General features: G+C 41.4%; 1 protein-coding gene across 1 annotated transcript in view; it reads right to left on the minus strand.

Moving 5' to 3' along the window:
• Positions 1–17,810, minus strand: part of LOC134370707 (E1A-binding protein p400-like) — a 134,094-nt gene that overhangs the window by 77,015 nt on the left and 39,269 nt on the right. The window contains 10 exon segments of the mRNA XM_063087720.1: positions 477–583; positions 7,338–7,431; positions 9,148–9,202; positions 11,049–11,087; positions 11,090–11,103; positions 11,294–11,372; positions 11,456–11,568; positions 11,571–11,586; positions 13,121–13,306; positions 17,349–17,513. Coding sequence (XP_062943790.1) covers positions 477–583; positions 7,338–7,431; positions 9,148–9,202; positions 11,049–11,087; positions 11,090–11,103; positions 11,294–11,372; positions 11,456–11,568; positions 11,571–11,586; positions 13,121–13,306; positions 17,349–17,513 — 868 coding nt within the window.

The following is a 17,810-nucleotide window of genomic DNA, read 5'->3' on the forward strand; positions in this document are numbered from 1 at the left end:
GGATTCTCTCTCAACCTTTCAGTCCTTGAGAAGCCATGCAATACCACAAAGTACAGAATGTAATTGTAAGGATAAAGTAAAATCCACAGTGCGCAACATATATATTTCCAGTTTAGTTTCCTGAAATCTTATTTGAAACTTTATCTAAACTTAGATTTTAAAACTACAAGGCTAGAGTTGCAATATGTACACAATAGTGTAAATAATCTGCTAAAGGCATAAGTGGTCCATTTTAGTATCTTGTGATTTGACTTATGCAAAAATATTGTAGTTTTCTAAAACATAAAATTATAAAATAGCATACTACTTTCTGATTATAAAACATATGGGCTTAACGCAGAAAATTTGGAAATTACAGATGGGTATAAAGAAAAAAGTAAAAATACCTACTATTCCACATTTAGAACTAACAACTATTAATCTTTTTTTTTTATTTCAGTCTGAACACTACACTGAAAAGCCATTGTCACAAACACCTTCCTCCTTGGTTGATTCTTTGTTCCCAAGGACCAGCTGGTGCCATCTGAAGTTCTCTACAAGTGCCCCTTCATACAACTTCAGTAAGTCATCCAGGGCAAGTCAGCTGGGGATGGTAACAAAGAGAAATTGTTTAGGCTTTTTTGTCTATCACAGACTTCACTGTAAACCTTTTCTGTACCAGGCACAGTTGTTATTATGGAACAAGGCACTTTGTACTGATTTACTTATTCCACAAAGATGTCTTAGTGTGAGCTAGGATTTGGAAAGGTGATGTTGAAGGAGCCATGGTGCCAGCCTCAGGAGGCTGCCGCCCACAGGTGGTGGAGCAGTGAGCATGGCTGCTGCAGAGGAGGTGGAGGCCCCTGCATGGGCACCCCTCCCTGAGGACCTAGAGATACAGTCAGGCAAATGGCAGTGGCGAAGCTTCAGAATGGGAGGGAGCACACTGGTGAAGACCTCACCCCCGCTATGCACACCTGGACAGAACATCAACATGCAACCATCCTACCACACACCTGGCATGGCCAGAGAGTCCATGCAGCGGCACACATGCTGTCAGCTTGCCATCACTACGAGAGCATCAGTGATCGGCTTGCTCCAGACTTGCTCCAGATCCTACTTTTTATTCCCTTCTTAAGATCTCCTTTTATTCCCTTTCTCCCCATAATTATTCACTTCTTTCTCTTCTCCACTGTATTATTTCCATTACTAACAAAACCTACTTTAGCACACAGGTTGTCAAACCTCTGAGAATCCCCAGGACCTTTCAGGAGGTGCACAGGGTCAAACTGTTTTCATAAGAAAACCCAGACATTGTGTGCCTTCTTCATCCCAATGACATTTGCCCTGGGCAAAGGTCAAAGCAAGGGCACCCAGGGCCCTGCACGCACAGGGAAAAGCACTTTTCCCTTAACAATGTCCTTGAGAAAGCAGTAAAAATAATGACTGCATTACATCTTGACCCTGAGAGCACTTCTCTTTAACACTCCACGAGAAAAGGGGAGGCGTGCACACATCCCCTTGCGGCGCTCCAGAGGAACATTTCACAACTGAGTGGCGAGCTGACCTGGCCACTCTTTTCATGGAACACCACGTGTAACAACTGCAGTCCAACCGTAGTAATTTGGACTTAGACATGTGGCAGACATTTCTCAGAAACAGAACAAAGCTGTTATCTCAAGGAGAACAACTGACAGCATTTGTTGCCAACTGTAAATACTGAGCTCTCAGGAAAATCAGAATTTGGAAAACTTATATCGCCACTGTGAACTTGACAGATTTCCTAGACTTAAAGAATTTTCTGATGAACTTGGCAGTGATATTAACAAATGTAACTTTGGATACTCTATATAATAAAACATGATAATGTGGAAGATCTGCATATCTCACTGGATCAGCATGTTCCAAGTCGCCAAGGCATAATGCTGCAAGTTATACATGAATAAAAGATCCATTCAAAGCACAACACGGGTTGAATTTTTTCAACTTTTATTGTGTTAAAATATACATATAAAATTTACCATCTTAATCATTTTTAAGTGTACAGTTCAGTGGTATTAAGTACAACAGACTGATTTTAATGTAACAGAGGGCAAAAACTGGTATAGTTTCAGCCTCCACATTACAACTAAAATTCAAGAATCTACCTGTATAACTAAAAATCTGGCTGGCTTCTGTCCCAGTTGGTGGGAGGTACTTGTAATCCCTTGAAATTTCTTGAGTCACAGGAGAGTAGGGAGCATTTGTTATGGGGTGGGGATCAGCCCACACCTACTAGTTTATACTGATGAGGTGGCTCAGGGTGGAGCTGAGCCTGTGATGAGCAGGCTGGCACAGCCCATCTCTGCAAGCAGAGGGGCTGGAGCAGCACCGGGCACTGATCCCATCAGTGCAGCCTGGACACCAATGCTCAAGAGAACCTCCCTGTGGGCAGTGCTCTGTGCAGCCGCATATCACATGCGCTAGGACAAGGCAGCCCTGAGGACAGTGGGAGCTTAGCATGGGGGGGTGGTCAGACCTTGCCTCATCTGTCTCTCCCTGTAGCTGGTCCTGATTTGCATCCTTTTCCTGTGAAAAAACTGTAATCATAAGAACAGCACTTTCCTGAGTTCTATGAGTCATTCCAGTGAGCTTTCAAACCTGAGGGGGTTGTAGCCAGCTGGTCTGAAGTGAGGGCTATCTTGTGGCAACTGGGTCCTTTTAAATTTAGACCAACTCTGGATAGTTGGTGTCAGAAGTCACTATACTATCACTTAATTCCCATCAAAATTCCAGCTGCCATTTTTGCAGAAATTGACACACTGGACCTAAAATTCATATGGAAATGCAAAGAAACCAGAGAATACCCCAAACAATCTTGACAAGTAGGGGGCCTAAGTTGGAGAATTCACACGTCTGACCTTCAAAACCTACTTTTAACCTGTAGTAACCAGGACAGTGTGGTACTGACATAGAACACACATAAAGATCAATGAAATAGAATTGAGAATTCCTAAAATACATTACATTTATGGCCAACTGATTTTGACAAGGGTGCTGAGAAAATTCAGTGGGGTTAGAACAGTCTCTTCAACCAATGGTACAGCTGGAGAGCCATATATGAAAGAATGCAGTAGGACCCCTACCTCACACCACGCAAAAAGTTAACTCCATGTAGATCAAAGACCTAAATGTAAGAGCTAGAAATGTAACACATTCATAAGAAAACAAAGGAGTAAATCTTTGTGACCTTGGATTAGGCAATAGTTTCTAGATATGACACCAAAAGTACAGTGACAAAAAATAAAAATAGATAAATTGGACTTCAAAATTAAAAACTTTTGTGCTTCTAAGAACACTATCAAAAAAGCGAAAACACAACCCACAGAATGGGAGATAATGTTTTAAATCCTAAAACTGATAAGGAACTTGTATCCAAAATACATAAAGAACTCTTATAACTCAATAGTTTTAAAAAAGACAATAACAATTAAAATAAGGACCTGATTTTTTTCCAAGAAGATGTACAAATGGCTAACAAGCACAAGAAAAGATGCTCAACATCATTAGCCATTAGGGAAGTGCAAATCAAAGCCACCATGAGATACCACTTCAAACCCACAGGACGGCTATCATCAAAAAGACAGGTAGTGGGCTGGCCCCGTGGCTCACTCAGGTGACTGCGGTGCTGTTAGCGCTGAGGCCACGGATTCGGATCCTATATAGGAATGGCCGGTATGCTCACTGGCTGAGCGTGGTGCGGACGATACCAAGCCGAGGGTTGCAATCCCCTTACCAGTCAAAAAAAAAAGACAAGTAATGACAAGTGTTGGTGAGAATGTGAAGAAATTCTAATTCTCATATGTTGCTGGTGGGAATATAAAATGATACAGCTGCTGTGGAAAACAGTTTGTCAGATCTTTGAAAAGTTAAACATAGAACTACCATATGGTTCAGCAACTCTACTCCTAGGTATATTCCCAAGATAATTCAAGACATATGTCCACACAAAAATTTGTACATGAACGTTCATAGCAGCAGTATTCATAACAGCAAAAGGTAAAAAAAACCCAAAACCTAAATGTCCATCAACTAATGAATGGATACACAAAATGTGGTCTATGCATACGGTGAAATATTATTTCATCACAAAAAGGAACAAAGTACTGACGCATGCTGCTACATGTATGAACCTGGAAAACATGATGCTAAGTGAAAGCAGCCATACAAAAGCGGCCACATGTTGTATGAATCCATTTATAGGAAATATCCACAATAATTAAAACCATAGAGACAGAAAGTGGGTTAGCAGTTTCCAGGGACAGGTGGCCTCGGAGGAATGGGGAGTGACAAGTAATGGGCACGGGGATTCTTTGGGGAGTGACAAAAATCTTCTAGAATTTGATAGTGGTGATGGACGCACAAGTCAGAATTTACTAAAAACCACTGAATCTTGTACTTTAGAAGGATTTTATCATATATGAGTTATATCTCAACAAAGCTGTTATATTAAAAAAGGGAATCTATCACTTGTCAAGTTTTGGTATGGAATCAAAAAAGCATTTTCCATAATTAAATGAAAAGACTATTAAAACTTTCTTCCCTTCTCCAGCTACTTATCAGTGAGAGGTCAGACTTTCTTCAGACCTCAACTAAAAGGGCACAGGGTAACAGACAAGTAACAGAAGCAGGACGAGAGCCCAGCCATCTTCTGTTAAGCTAGGTGTTGGGAAAGTGAAGGAAAATGGCCCCTCAGATGTTCAGAATCTTGCCAAGCATTTGATGTAAATATGCACGTGCGCCCAGTTGTTCCTTGGTTATTGTCTACTGTAATTGCGCATGTGCACCCAGGTGTCCTGGGTTATGGACTTAAGTATAAAGGATGAGTGGCTCTGATCCGTGGGCCCCCCACCCCCGGGATGCCCCCAGGGGGGAGGGGCATGGGGAGGCCACTAAGCTGCTGGAGGCTGTTACTGCTGCTGCCAGTGTCCCAGAGACCCTCCAAGAGGCCACCATTGCTGCTGCTGCTGCTGCTGCTATAGACTGAGCTTTTGTAGTCTGCCAATGGCTCCTGGGATCTTTCCCAATTACCTAGCATGGACCTGTGTGTGAGGTGTCTGGTGACCCCGCCTGGCTTGTGAAGGGTCTGGTGATACAGCCTGGCGTGTGAGGAGTCTGGTGACCCAGTCTGTACAATGGGTTTGAAGGGTCTGAGCCCTAGCTCTGACAATATAAATGGAAACTTAGTATAACTAAGATAATGAAACATTTTGGCTTTAGTTATGATTTGCCTTACTCGACAACTGGCGTAGTTGGGTAGCTTTACACTAGGCATTAACAGGACTTGAAAAATCTGCAACAATGCCACTTTCAATACATTTCTAGAGAGTAGTTATTTTTCATTACAATGTTATATATGTCAACACATAACTGATACATTATTTACTATCTAGTGAATTAGTAAATGGTTTTTAATTTGACAGTTTTAAGTTCTCATGTGGGAAACATGAGTAGCTACCACCAATGTAAACAAAGGCTCCTGAGGTCCACAACGTGCCAAGGTCACAGCTTGGAGAAGTGCCACTCTAGCAGCGTCCGTTGTGCACACCTAGCTCCCACACCCCATCCTGCTGCTGACCGTCTTCCCTGGGGCCATGTGTTCATTCGCCCTCTCAGCAAACTTCCTGAGCATAGGATCTGCACTGAGCAGCGCTGCCCCAGAGCCAGCACTTCAGTGGCACAGAGAGAAGCTGCCAGGCTGACATCAGAGGACTGTGGGCACAAAGCAGTGGAGGGGAGGGGCAAGACAGTGGCCAGGGAGGCCTCAGGAAGGAAGGCACATGTGATCTGAGACCTAAATGACAAGCAGTCAGGCCAGCACAGCTTAAGTGCAGTAAGGCAGAGAGCAGAGGAGACGAGGTCACGGCAGGAGGACTTGGCCCCGGAGGCTTCCATCTGAGCCTGGTCTGGACAATGCGATCAAATCCCTGACCACTGCATGGAGGGACAGAGACTGAGAGGAGGCCCATGAGGAGGCCTGTGTGCGCTCCAGGGAGAGATCATGCTGGCCTGAGCAGGGGTACAGCAGTACAAATGGGGAGTGGACAGTCAGAGGTAGATGAGGCAGATGGCTGAGAGGGCACCCAGGCATGGCTCCTGCACTGCAGTGCTAGATGAAGAAGCCGCTTACTGCACATGAAAGCCTGGGAGGAGCAGGCTGGGGTGTGGGTACGTTACACCTGAGAGGCTAGGAGGCATCCAGCTGGAAGTGTCAGGAGTTGATGGCACACATCACTTGAGAATGAAATGGAGAGGTGAAGGTTAGAAAGAGAATTTGGGGAGTCATGACACAGATGCCTTTTGCAGACGAGGTAGATGAGCTCACCTAGAAGTGAGAGTATGAGGAAACTACAGGAACCAGGACCCAATCCCAGGACTTTTTGGCATTTAGACATCCAATAGATGTGTGGGAGCCAGGCAGGACACTTAGCAGGACTGGTCAGTAAAACAAGAGGAAAGCCCGCCAGCCAGAAGCAAAGAGATCTCAAGGCTGAGGAGCTATTAACTGTGTAGAAAGAAGCCGAGGGCCACCTGGGGCCACTTTCACCCGGACAGGAGCAGCCGCCATGTGACAACAGGACTGAGTGACACTGAAGGGGCTCAGGGAAAGAAAGAAACATGTAGCAGATTAAGAAGTTATGCTTCCAAGGGGAGGAAGAAAATGAGATGCAGCTGGAGGAGAATGTGGAAGTCAAGGGTGGGCCTCCTTCTTCCACAGAATATGCAAAACCTGGTGGATGCTGGTGGGCACGACCCAGTGCAGAGAGAAAAAGCAGAATTACAGAAGAGCAGCAGTGTGAAGTCAAGAGGGTCCAAGTTCTGAACCCATGAGAGGGGACTGGGCTAGAGCCAAAGCAAGGACGCTGCACCCTAGCAGCTGACGTGGAGCAGGCGGATCAGTCTGTCTTCCCCGCTAGAGATGGGGAAGGATCGCCAGCTGAGAAGGGAGCAGAGAGAGGCAGGAGAGGACACGGGGGCGCAGGGGGCACAGTAGTGAACAAGACCTCCATAGTCCCTGCCTGTCCTTGAGGGACTCTGAGCATGCTTTGAACTATTTCTTTCATTCAAATTGCCATTTTTCAAGCTAATGCTAAGAAATTTGTTTCTTCTACTAAAAAGAATAAGAATTTGAAATTTAAAACTCTTTGTTAAGGGCTATGATGTGTTATACATTTAACCACCCTTTTCTCCTGTGGTGTGAACCTCCTGCTGACATGACATGGGTTTTGTAACAAGATAACTTCAGTTCAAGTGATTGTGAGCAGCAAGTGCTCATGACAAACTCAACATGAAACGTAAAGGTCGAACCAGCTCCCCACTTACCTTCCCTGACCAAGGCAGCCAGCTCGGCTTGATGATTGATGTTTCCTTCTTTTGTTTCTTGTTCTTCAATTGTTTCCTCCTCATCTTCCACTGAAATCAAAATCACATCCAAAATATACAAATTCTATGCTTAAAAGGAATTTTTCCTAATAATTCTCAAATAAGGTATTCTGGAAATCAGAAATAAAGCTTAACAATGAAAAATACTTTGCAGCGTAAAAAACATAGAGGAATCCACACTGCTGTGGAAGTTCAGTCAATTTATTCTCTAAAACATTGTTTTCACATTGCTATTCCTTACTTTAAAAAGAAAGTCATATCTTGAGAGTACAGTAGTCCTCCCTTATCTGTGGTTTCAGTTCTCATGGTTTCAGTTACCTGTGCAACCGTAGTCCAAAAATATTAAATGGAAAATTCCAGAAATAAACAATTTATAAGTTTTAAATTGCACGCTGTTCTTAGTGGTGTGATGAAATCCCACACTGCCCCACTCCGTCCCACCTTGGATGTGAATCGTCCCTTTGTCCAGCATATCCATGCTGATATGCTCCCTGATCATTAGTCATTCAGCCATCTCACTTATCAGATCAACTGTCATGGTATTACAGGATTTGTGTTCAAGTCACTCTTATTTTTCTTCATAATGGTCCTAACGTGCAAGAGTAATGATGCTGGCATATTGTTGTAACTGTTCTGTTTTATTATTAGTTATTGTTGTTAATCTCTTACTATGCTAACTTATAAATTAAACTTTATCATCAGTATGTATATAAAGGAGAAAACAATATATATAGGGTTCGATACTATCCACGGTTTCAGACATCCACTTGAGGTCCTAGAACTTAGCCCCCATGGATAAAGCAGGACTACTGTAGACTCTCAGTATCCACAGGGGATTGGTTTCAGGACCCTCCACAGATACTAAAATCTGAGGATGCTCAAGTCCTGTTATAAAATGGTGTAGTATTTGCATATAACCTACGCACATCCCACCATATACTTTAAATCATCTCTAGATTACTTATACTTAATACAATGTAAATGCTATGTAAATAATTGCTCACTGTATTGTTCAGGGAAAAATGACAAGGAAAAAAGTCTGTACATGTTTAATACAGACGCAATAATTTTTTCGGATATTTTCAATCTGTGGTTGGATGAATCCACAGATGTGGAACCACAGATATGGAGGGCCAACTGTATATGGTTCTATCTTAAGGCTGGAAGCCTTTGGAATAATTTGAAAAAATTGTTATTTAAAGAGATTGACACCTCTTACTCAAAAGCAGAGTTTCAAATGCATTTTAAAAAACAAATGGAAATAAAACATCTTTTCAGAAAATAGAATGATTTCAAGTTTAAAAAAGATTTTTTAATAAACTAGAATTCCTTCTCCCCTGCATCAAGAAACAATGTTATCAATAAAATTCTATAGAAAACGTAAGTTTAAAAGCATTTTTTTGTCACTAGTTATCACCACCAATATTCCACCTGCCACCAAATCTTTCCGTTCTTCCTTTTAAAAGTCATTTGACTTCAACGCTCCACCCTCCTCACCATGATGAACATCCTCCCCACCAACTCTCTCTGCTGGACACCTGGTTGACCTCCCCTGCAAGCGCCACTCTCAGACTTGCCCTGCATATCACTGGCAGATTAACTCCCTAAAACACTTACCACAGCTCTTCAAGAATAGTTGGAATTGAACTTTAGACATTCTTTCTGTCACTTACGGAGGCAGGAGTAGCATGCAGTAGGACAGACAAAGCCAGCAGTCTCTAAAACACAATCTAGACAGTGACTAACCTTCATCATCAGTCAGAGATGTGCTCACTTTGTTTTTCTTTTGGGAAGGAGAATCCTACAGTTTAAAATGTAGGACCCAATGTTATTACTATGAAAGCATAAGATATACTTGATAGTTAAGAATATACATTTTCAAATTTGAAAGATCCATTACAGCATATAATTTTTTACATAGTATATGCAGAAAACATCTAGTACAGGATTAAGAAGTATCCTGAATTTGCCAGTAGACACATAAACCATTCTTGGATAGACTCACGAGAAACTAGCAACAGCAACTGCTGGGGGAAGCTGAGGGGAGGAGGACTGTGCAAATGTTCCACTTGTTCAAAACTAACTTGAAAAATACCATTTGAAAGGAGAATCTTCACCTGCTCCCCAGTTTGGGACCACTCGTATCTTTATATAATTACAAAACAGTGAAATGCAGTTTTTCATATTTGCATCAGAATTTCAACAAAGCTTATTTTTGAACAGATGGAAATGACCAAATAACCTTTAATGACAGTATTTAGTTCTACTTAAGTACAAATATTTTAAACAGCCACTAAATGTGGAAGACAAATGGCAGAAAATGGATGTTTAAAATCCTTCTCTTAAACACAATACAAACTCACATCTCAGAGGTGCACCAAATCATATTTTAGCTGAACACCTGAGTGTCAAAATTTCTGATCAGCCAAAGCCGACACCTCCATAAACAGAATAAACTTCTCTGATAAATGAATAAATTTGACATTTTATTTTTAAAATAATATTTTTAATTTAGGGGTCAAGTATCTTTGTATCTGTGAAAAATTACCAAACTAGGACTTTTTCTTAAAAATCTTGTCCTCAACAGAATTAAACACTGTCCTTGAAGATTTTTTGTTTAATGCTATAAGGCTGGTACACCTAACAATTCCAGAGATCAGAATTACCATATAATCTAATCTTTCTTCTATGCTTTGCATTATTATTTTCTTGCTTAGAAAAAAACGTGTTGGTTCAAAAAAGGTAAAATGTTCTTCCCTAAGTATTCTACCATGCTAGTCTCTTCCTTTTGGTATCAACTGTTAATCCATTTCTATATTTTATTATTGGAAAGTTCCTGACAATTATTTGCGTGCATAAAATTCATAGCTTTCACAATAATCATTCATTGTATTACAGCCTTTTACTGCTCCAGCAATAGATATAAGTTCATATTTCAACTGACAGAACTTCAACAAATAGAGCCCCATAAGGATGTCGCCTCTAGAGTACATACCCATAATTAAAAGTGAAAATTCCAAAATTCATAAATGTAAGTAACATGGCTTATTTACATTAAAGGTACACAATCCCTTATCCAAAATCATTAAGGCAACACAGGGTTTGAAATTCAGTCTATTTCAGATAATAAAGTAAAGTAAGCATTTAAAAAATATTCATAAGACCCCCTAATGGAACCTGGGAAGCATCCGTAACCACATACATTGAACCTTCTATAGCAATCAATGTACACACTAATTGGGATAAATGAAACTAGTCTCACCCCAGCTCAGGTCAGGTTTTGCTACACAATGAGTCTCTGCAACATCAAGCTGCAGAAGGGGTGTGAACCCACTCAACACTGTCACAGGGACTAGACCCAACACCAGCTATGCTGTCACACCTTCAGAGGTCACAGACAAATTACGGGCAGAAAAAATGATTCAGAAGACAGACTGCTTGGCTGAAAATGGCAAAGCCAAACAGCAGATCCAGGCAAGGCACACATTTTTGTTTTGATTTAAAGTAACCCTAAGAAAAAATGTATTTTTAAAATCGACTCTTTCTGGGTAGTTCCAAAGACCCTAGAGTTGGTGGGAGATGGGTTGGTAGAGTAGAGCGGCAAGGATAACTTCCCTTTGAAACCAAAAGTGTAACAGAACACTTACCATCTCACCTCTGCTTTCCAGGGGAGCACTCACTTCAAATACCCGGACTCCTTGCCTGCAAAGGCACAATTTATAATGTTTATACGGCTTCAGTTTCATTATGTCATGCCACAAGGCATGTAACAGTTTATTACACTTAATATAATGATGAATTCTGGAAAGTGGGTTACGACCAACTATATAAAAATCACATAGAATACTTTTTTGAATAAGTACATGATATTTTAATTAACTTAATTGGTTACCTCTTTTGGAATATTTATTCAAATTTAATGCCTGTTTTCGTTTCTCTTGAAATTCAATTTGCAGTTTAATTTCTACTACCTAAAGGAATAAAACCATGAATTAAAATATACTACTTCCCAAGTGAAAACCTGAGGGCAAATTTTAAAGAAAATGTTGATTACCTGCTCGATATTAGACCAGAAAAACTCTATTTCTCTGGCAGTGGAGGCAGCGATCTGCCTCAGCTTGCTCTGAGCCTCCTTTCTGGATCTCACTTCATGGCGCTTCCTTTCCAAGCTACTGTTCTGACCATCTAGAAATAATCATTGCATTATCAGAAAGGTTCTCTAGAAGCACATAATAATATGAAAACTTCTAATTTTTTACTAGATACACATATTTACTTGGGGAGAATTCCAAAGAAAGTATATTATTTCCATTTTTAGTATCCATTTATTATACTGCTTCAGTCAACAATCCTAATAATATTCAATATTAAAAGTGAAGTGAATATTTTCCTAGAGGATATCCCTTTATAATCAGCCAAAGACACTATGTTAATGGCCAATAAAGTCCAAATAGAATATGAACCACAACTGTCACAGGGCCTTCCATTCAAAAGTTAACTCAAAGACAATCCTTCTCAGTTTAGAGTAGGCCATGGCCCGATGTGAATGCTGACTGGCTGAAAGTGTCCACACGCAGAAGCAGCTGAACCAGACACTGGGCTGTCACAGGAGATACAGGGGAGGCTGAGGGAGGCCCCTCCCTCCTGCGTGGTAAAGCCCAGAGCCTCTGCCCACCCAGTTCTTTCCTTACTCCGCAGGTAATCCCACCACTCTTGACCTCGACAGATACACCAAGGGGGTCCACCTGTGCGTGGCTCCACCTGTCTCCTACATTCCAGTGACATTCACTGCACCCACCTGCAGCAGCTCACACATGACCTTCCCGTCTACAAAAGCAGCACCAAACCCTCTTACCCAATCTGTCCCCAGCAAAACCTTCGGCTCCTAGAGGATTGCCCTCCCAGTCCTGCTGTCATCACTCTATAACACTGCTAAAAGAATCAGTCTGCTCTAGAGTCTCCTCAGAAGTCAGTCGGTCTCTAGCCACCCTGGAGCATGATGAACCTCACTCAGTCACTTCCTCTGACTTTGTCCCTCGACTGGCATCTTCCAGCTCAGCTTGTGATCAGAAGGTCCGGTGAATATCAAATAAAGTTCACATTCTTCTACCAGCCCTCCAGGTCTTCCACATCCTGACCCAGCTTGTCTGGACAGGCTCCTTGCTCCTGCCAAAATGGGTAACTTCCTTTCAAATACACTTGGGGCTTTGGAAAAACAGGTCTTCTTTCATACCATATAGGATGTTCTACTATTTCTCCTAGAAATTCTTCAAACCCCGAGTCAAAAGTCATGGTTTTAGCCCTCAGGATACCTTGCCCCTTGGTCTCTCACTCAGCAGGTTTCTACCACTTCTGTGCTATGCACTTCTTTTTTCCAGTATGTATCAAGTTATGAGTGTATCACATATGCCTCTCTCCCCTGATGGACTCTGAGCAGATGGCAGGCAGGGACTGTAGCTTATTTGTGTGTCTGTGCACCTTACATGCCTCTAGGTACAGAGACTTGCTCCAAGCAGATGCCTAGTAAGTGTTGCTGAGTAAATAAAAGGATATAAAAATTGTATAGTCAGGTAAAGTCTTAGACTTATAATAAAAATTTAAATATTAAGTTGGTCTTTTACACTTAGAAATCTTCTTTCACCTCATATGAGTAGAGAAGTAATTAACTCTTCAGTTCTCCTCACTGCTGTGGCTTCCCCAGACTCACTCCCCAGCCTACCGTCTTGGCAGCAGCTGCCTTCCACCTCCTCTCCTGGGCAAAGTCTGTGGCCATCCACTGCATCTCCTCCAGAAGACAGTCTGAATGAGCCCTGGGGCACGGCACCTCCTGCAGCTTTGGCAGCCGCCTTAGGGACCACAGACCTGCTTTCCACAACTCCCCTATACAGTGATGGATCTTGTTTTCCTGCAAGACAGAAGCAATCCGGTGAAGTCACACAGTCCCACCTGTCATTGCTTGTTTACAGTATGAAACCAAACACAAGAAGGCAAGTGACTGACTTCCTGCACAGAAACAAGGGCATGATGGGGGAAAAGCCCCAAACAGACCCTCCAATGGCTGTCTGCAAAGCCTGTCACCACCAACTGTCAAGACCCTCTTGTCTGTGCTACCCCCCACCTACCGAGTGTACTTCACACACTAATAATTTACCTTCACAGAGTTTTATAACTTAAATTAAGAAGTTACTATCATCTCTGTGACAGAGAAGAAAAGCTATAACTTATCTAATATCTCATCACTAGTTAGTAAAAAGTTTTAAATGATAGTTAGTCATCCTGACTCCCAGCCTAGTATGGCTTCTAACAAACCCTGTTATCTAGTAGTGATAACTAAATACAATTATTTTTAACCTGCTTGACTTCAGAACATAATACATCTCTAATTCTTTTTAATTATCTTTAGATTTACAGAAAAATAAGATGTTCTCTAATCTAGTAGTCAACACTAACTCAGGCCAAGATGGAATAAGCCCATAATAGGCTCCCTTTCCCACTAATTTCAACTAAAAACTCTAGCTAAAACACAAAAAGCAAATACCTGAGACTCTGAAAAATAAACAAAGGTAAGGCAATTGTAGAGAAGCAAACCACACAGAGGTGGGTTTCTAACTTTTCTGCCCTGTTTTCTTTTATGCTTTGCCCCAAGGGTGGGCCCTGCTACAGTGCAGGCTGCTAAATGATGGACACAGTGGCTAGAGGAGGGGTCCCTGTGGGCCAAGAGTATGGGAGGAGATGTGGAGAAAGGGGTTCCTAAACTCTGTGGAGGAACTTGCACACACATCCTGGAGTCACGCCTGAACAGCACACATGGAGAGCCCTCAAGCAGTAAGGCAAAAGCTCTGAGAACTGAACTAAGATCTAAACAACCGCCACATCTCAGAATAAGCCTCACACACTGCATGAATGGGACCAAGATGGAAGTGGCAATATCGTCTAGACCCTAACCCCAGAAGTGACACACCACCATGTCCACTGTACTCAATGGCCACATGCCAGCCCTGTACAACACGGAAGGGACTAGGCTACCTGAGCGCACAATATCGGAGGCAGGAATTACAGGGGCCACTGTGGGGAAGTCTACATAATACCCAGAGCAGCACAGCAGAAGCTGTGAAACTGCACTTAGATTGGAACCGCCACCCATACAAGAAGAGACAGAACTTGTCTTCTAACCTAAGTGGGTTGACTGTCTGCTAAAATAAACAAGACACCTGATATTCTCCAGAGGATTATAACAGGATGCAGAGTCTGTACAATATGGAACAATACAATTCTAAATTACTTGACATATAAAGAACCAGGAAAATGTAACCCATTCCCAAGAAAAAAGGTAATCAGTAGATAGCATCCCAAGATGACCCAGATGCTGGAATGATGAGACTCTAAAATAGCTGTAATTATGAATTACATCTGTGAACACTTCAACAGGAAAAGAAACATTTTCAGCCAGGAAAAAGAAATAATGTAAAGAAAACATTTATAAAAAGTTTGTAGAACTGAAAATACAATATCTGAAATAAAAGATTCACTGACTGAATAGCAGACAGGAGAAAATGACAATGATAACATTGTCTGGTGGGGTTTCCAGTCACAACTATAACACAGACTCAGTAGAGAAAGTGAAAGGGCTCTATGTGATTCTAGGGCTTCTGTGTTTTGTCTTGTTAAATACTAACTCTAAGTAGACTGTGAACAATTAAGTATGTACTGTAATCCCTAGAGCAACTGTAAACAGTCTAAATATACTAATTAAAAGAGACTGTCAGACTGGACAACTATATGCTGTCTAAAAGAAACCCACTTTCTCTATATGGATCTATATATGTTAAGTAAAGGGATGGACAAGATATACCATTCAAACAATAACCAACAGAAAGCTGGAGTGGCTATAGAATTATCAGAGAAAGACTCCAGATCAGGGAATATTACCCATAATGATAAAAGGGTCAATTCACAAGAAGACGTAACAATCGTGAAGGTGCATGTACCTAATCACAGAGCTTCAATGCATATTAAGCAAAAACCAGTAGAAGTGAAAGGAGAAATAGATTAGTCCATGATTGTAGCTGGAAGCTTCAACTTTCCTCTCAGTAATCAATAGAAGATGCTGACAGAAAACTAGTGAAATGCTTCTAAAGAAGACCCCTACAATACAACCCACCAACTTAACCTAATTAATATTTATAGCACACTTTACCCAACAACAGGAGAATATACATTCTTTTAACGTGTACATGGAATATGTCACCAAGACAGATTATACTCTAGGTCATAAAAAAAAATGGCAAATTTTTAAAAATTGAAATCATACAAATTACGTTTTGACCATAATGGAAAAATATCTGGAAAACCTCAAATATTTGGAAAATAAACATTAAATAAAACACTTAAAGCAAGCAAAATTTTTTAGCAAGAATAACAAACATATTTATAAACTAAATTATAAAAATAAACTACATCTAAAATATCATTAAAAATGAATGACAAGGTTATATTCAGCAACTTCAAGAAATATAAAGCCTCCTACAATGTAAATTCCCAGATTATTATGCCAAATATATTTTTCTAATATTGAATATTAATAAATGAAATTTCTATTCAGTGCTACCCAACCAAGCTAGTAAACATAAAGTTATATAATATATATATAAATGCTGCAGTATTACTTCAGAAGAATTACAAAATCTTATCCCTTAGCATTGCTTAGAACATTATAAAAAGTGTGTATAGCTATTTCAAAGTTAAAAAATATATGAGGTTATGTAAATTTTTCCAGATAGGGCAATAAGAATTTAAGCTTTGGTTTAAGAATTCTTTAAAAATAAAGCAAATAGTTGCATAACCTGCACCCTTAGGTATCAAAAGAAACCAAGATTATAATACACCAGCAGAGCACTGGACCCTGGTGATATTTAGGGTCACGCCCTGACCACACTGATATGTAAAGTCACATCCTGATTGTAGGTGATATGTAGGGTGAGATCCTGACTGTGATGATATATATAGTGAGATCTGACTATGGGTGACATTTGGGGTGAGATCCTGACTGTAGGTGATATTTAGGGTAAGATCCTGGCTTTGCCTCAAATTATCTGTTACCTGGGTAAGTCCCCTAAGCTTTCTCTATTGCTGTTAGCTCAATTTATAAAATAAGATGATTCAAAAATCATAAATTTTATGATTCTAACTACACAATTTATGATGTTTTTCCGATAAACTCTATTAGATAATTCTACTCTTTCTCTGACCTTGTAAAACTGCCATTGGGGCTGTTTTCCTGTGCAGTGCCCTGGGATTACTTCCCATCTTATGCATCACTATGCTTGTGCCTGCTGACTTTTCTTATTATTTCTCTTAAGGACTGAGTCTTTACTATCTACCTCCCAACCGCCTAGCATGCATGCTCTCCCATCCAAAGCATACTAATTACTCTATGTGATCCACCATTTTCTAAACAACTGTACATACTTCTACAACTAGTATTTATACTAAAAGGTAAGGGTCTTATTAAAGGGTAAAACTAGTAACATCTGTTCTGGCCAAGCACCATAAGAACCAGCCCCTGAAGCACTATGCCCACCCCTGCCCCAAGCTAAAAAGGACAGCAAGTGCCAGGAGGGGCCAGCACCAGATAGAACAAGGAATAAAATGAGAGGGAGAGGCTCAAGGGAAGAAAGGCAGGAATGCAAAACGAGAGGGGCTGAGGACAGGAAGAGAGGAAAGAGTGAGGGCCTCACCTCAGACTCTTTACATACTTCAGATGCCCTTGCTCTTGAATCCGAGCAGGCTGGCGCCAAAGAAGCACTGGAGAGGCGGATGATGCTCATTTTCAAAAGATGTCTTTAATTACAGTCTGCCATACTAAGAAGTATATGTAGACGTTTCCATTTCCCACGTATCTACACAGCTGGATGGCAGATGACCCAACCCGTTGACAGCGAGCTTACTAGCTTTATCTGCTCTGCAGCTTTGTCCTGGCAGCTCTGATGTGGCTGGACTGCTGAAGCGTGGGCTGTGTTCTGGGCTCTGGGGACCATGGCCACAGCCAACCCCGCAGGTCTGGGTGCAACAGGAGACGCCGATTTGTTGCTTGTGGGAGGGGTGCTGCTTGCCTTCACAGGACAGACAGAAAGGGGTGCTGTGCCTGCAGGAGCCAAGGCAGGGGGAGACAAGGCTAGTGGAGAATTTGCTGGAACGTTCTGGGAAGCTTGGGTGGGATCCACTGATAGCCACATCAGCACCACGGCCTGTCCAGGAAACAAATGGTTACTCACAAGCTGAGCAACCCACCTATAACTCACTGCATTCTCTATCCACTAAATCCTGCCTCTAAGATAGTGACTTACGGCCCTAACTGCTGAAGTTTAAGTGCTTAATAGGTGAAAAACCTGTAATAAATTAGTCTAGCC

The sequence above is a fragment of the Cynocephalus volans genome, chromosome 2 (genome assembly GCF_027409185.1).
Source record: "Cynocephalus volans isolate mCynVol1 chromosome 2, mCynVol1.pri, whole genome shotgun sequence".
NCBI lineage: Eukaryota > Metazoa > Chordata > Mammalia > Dermoptera > Cynocephalidae > Cynocephalus > Cynocephalus volans.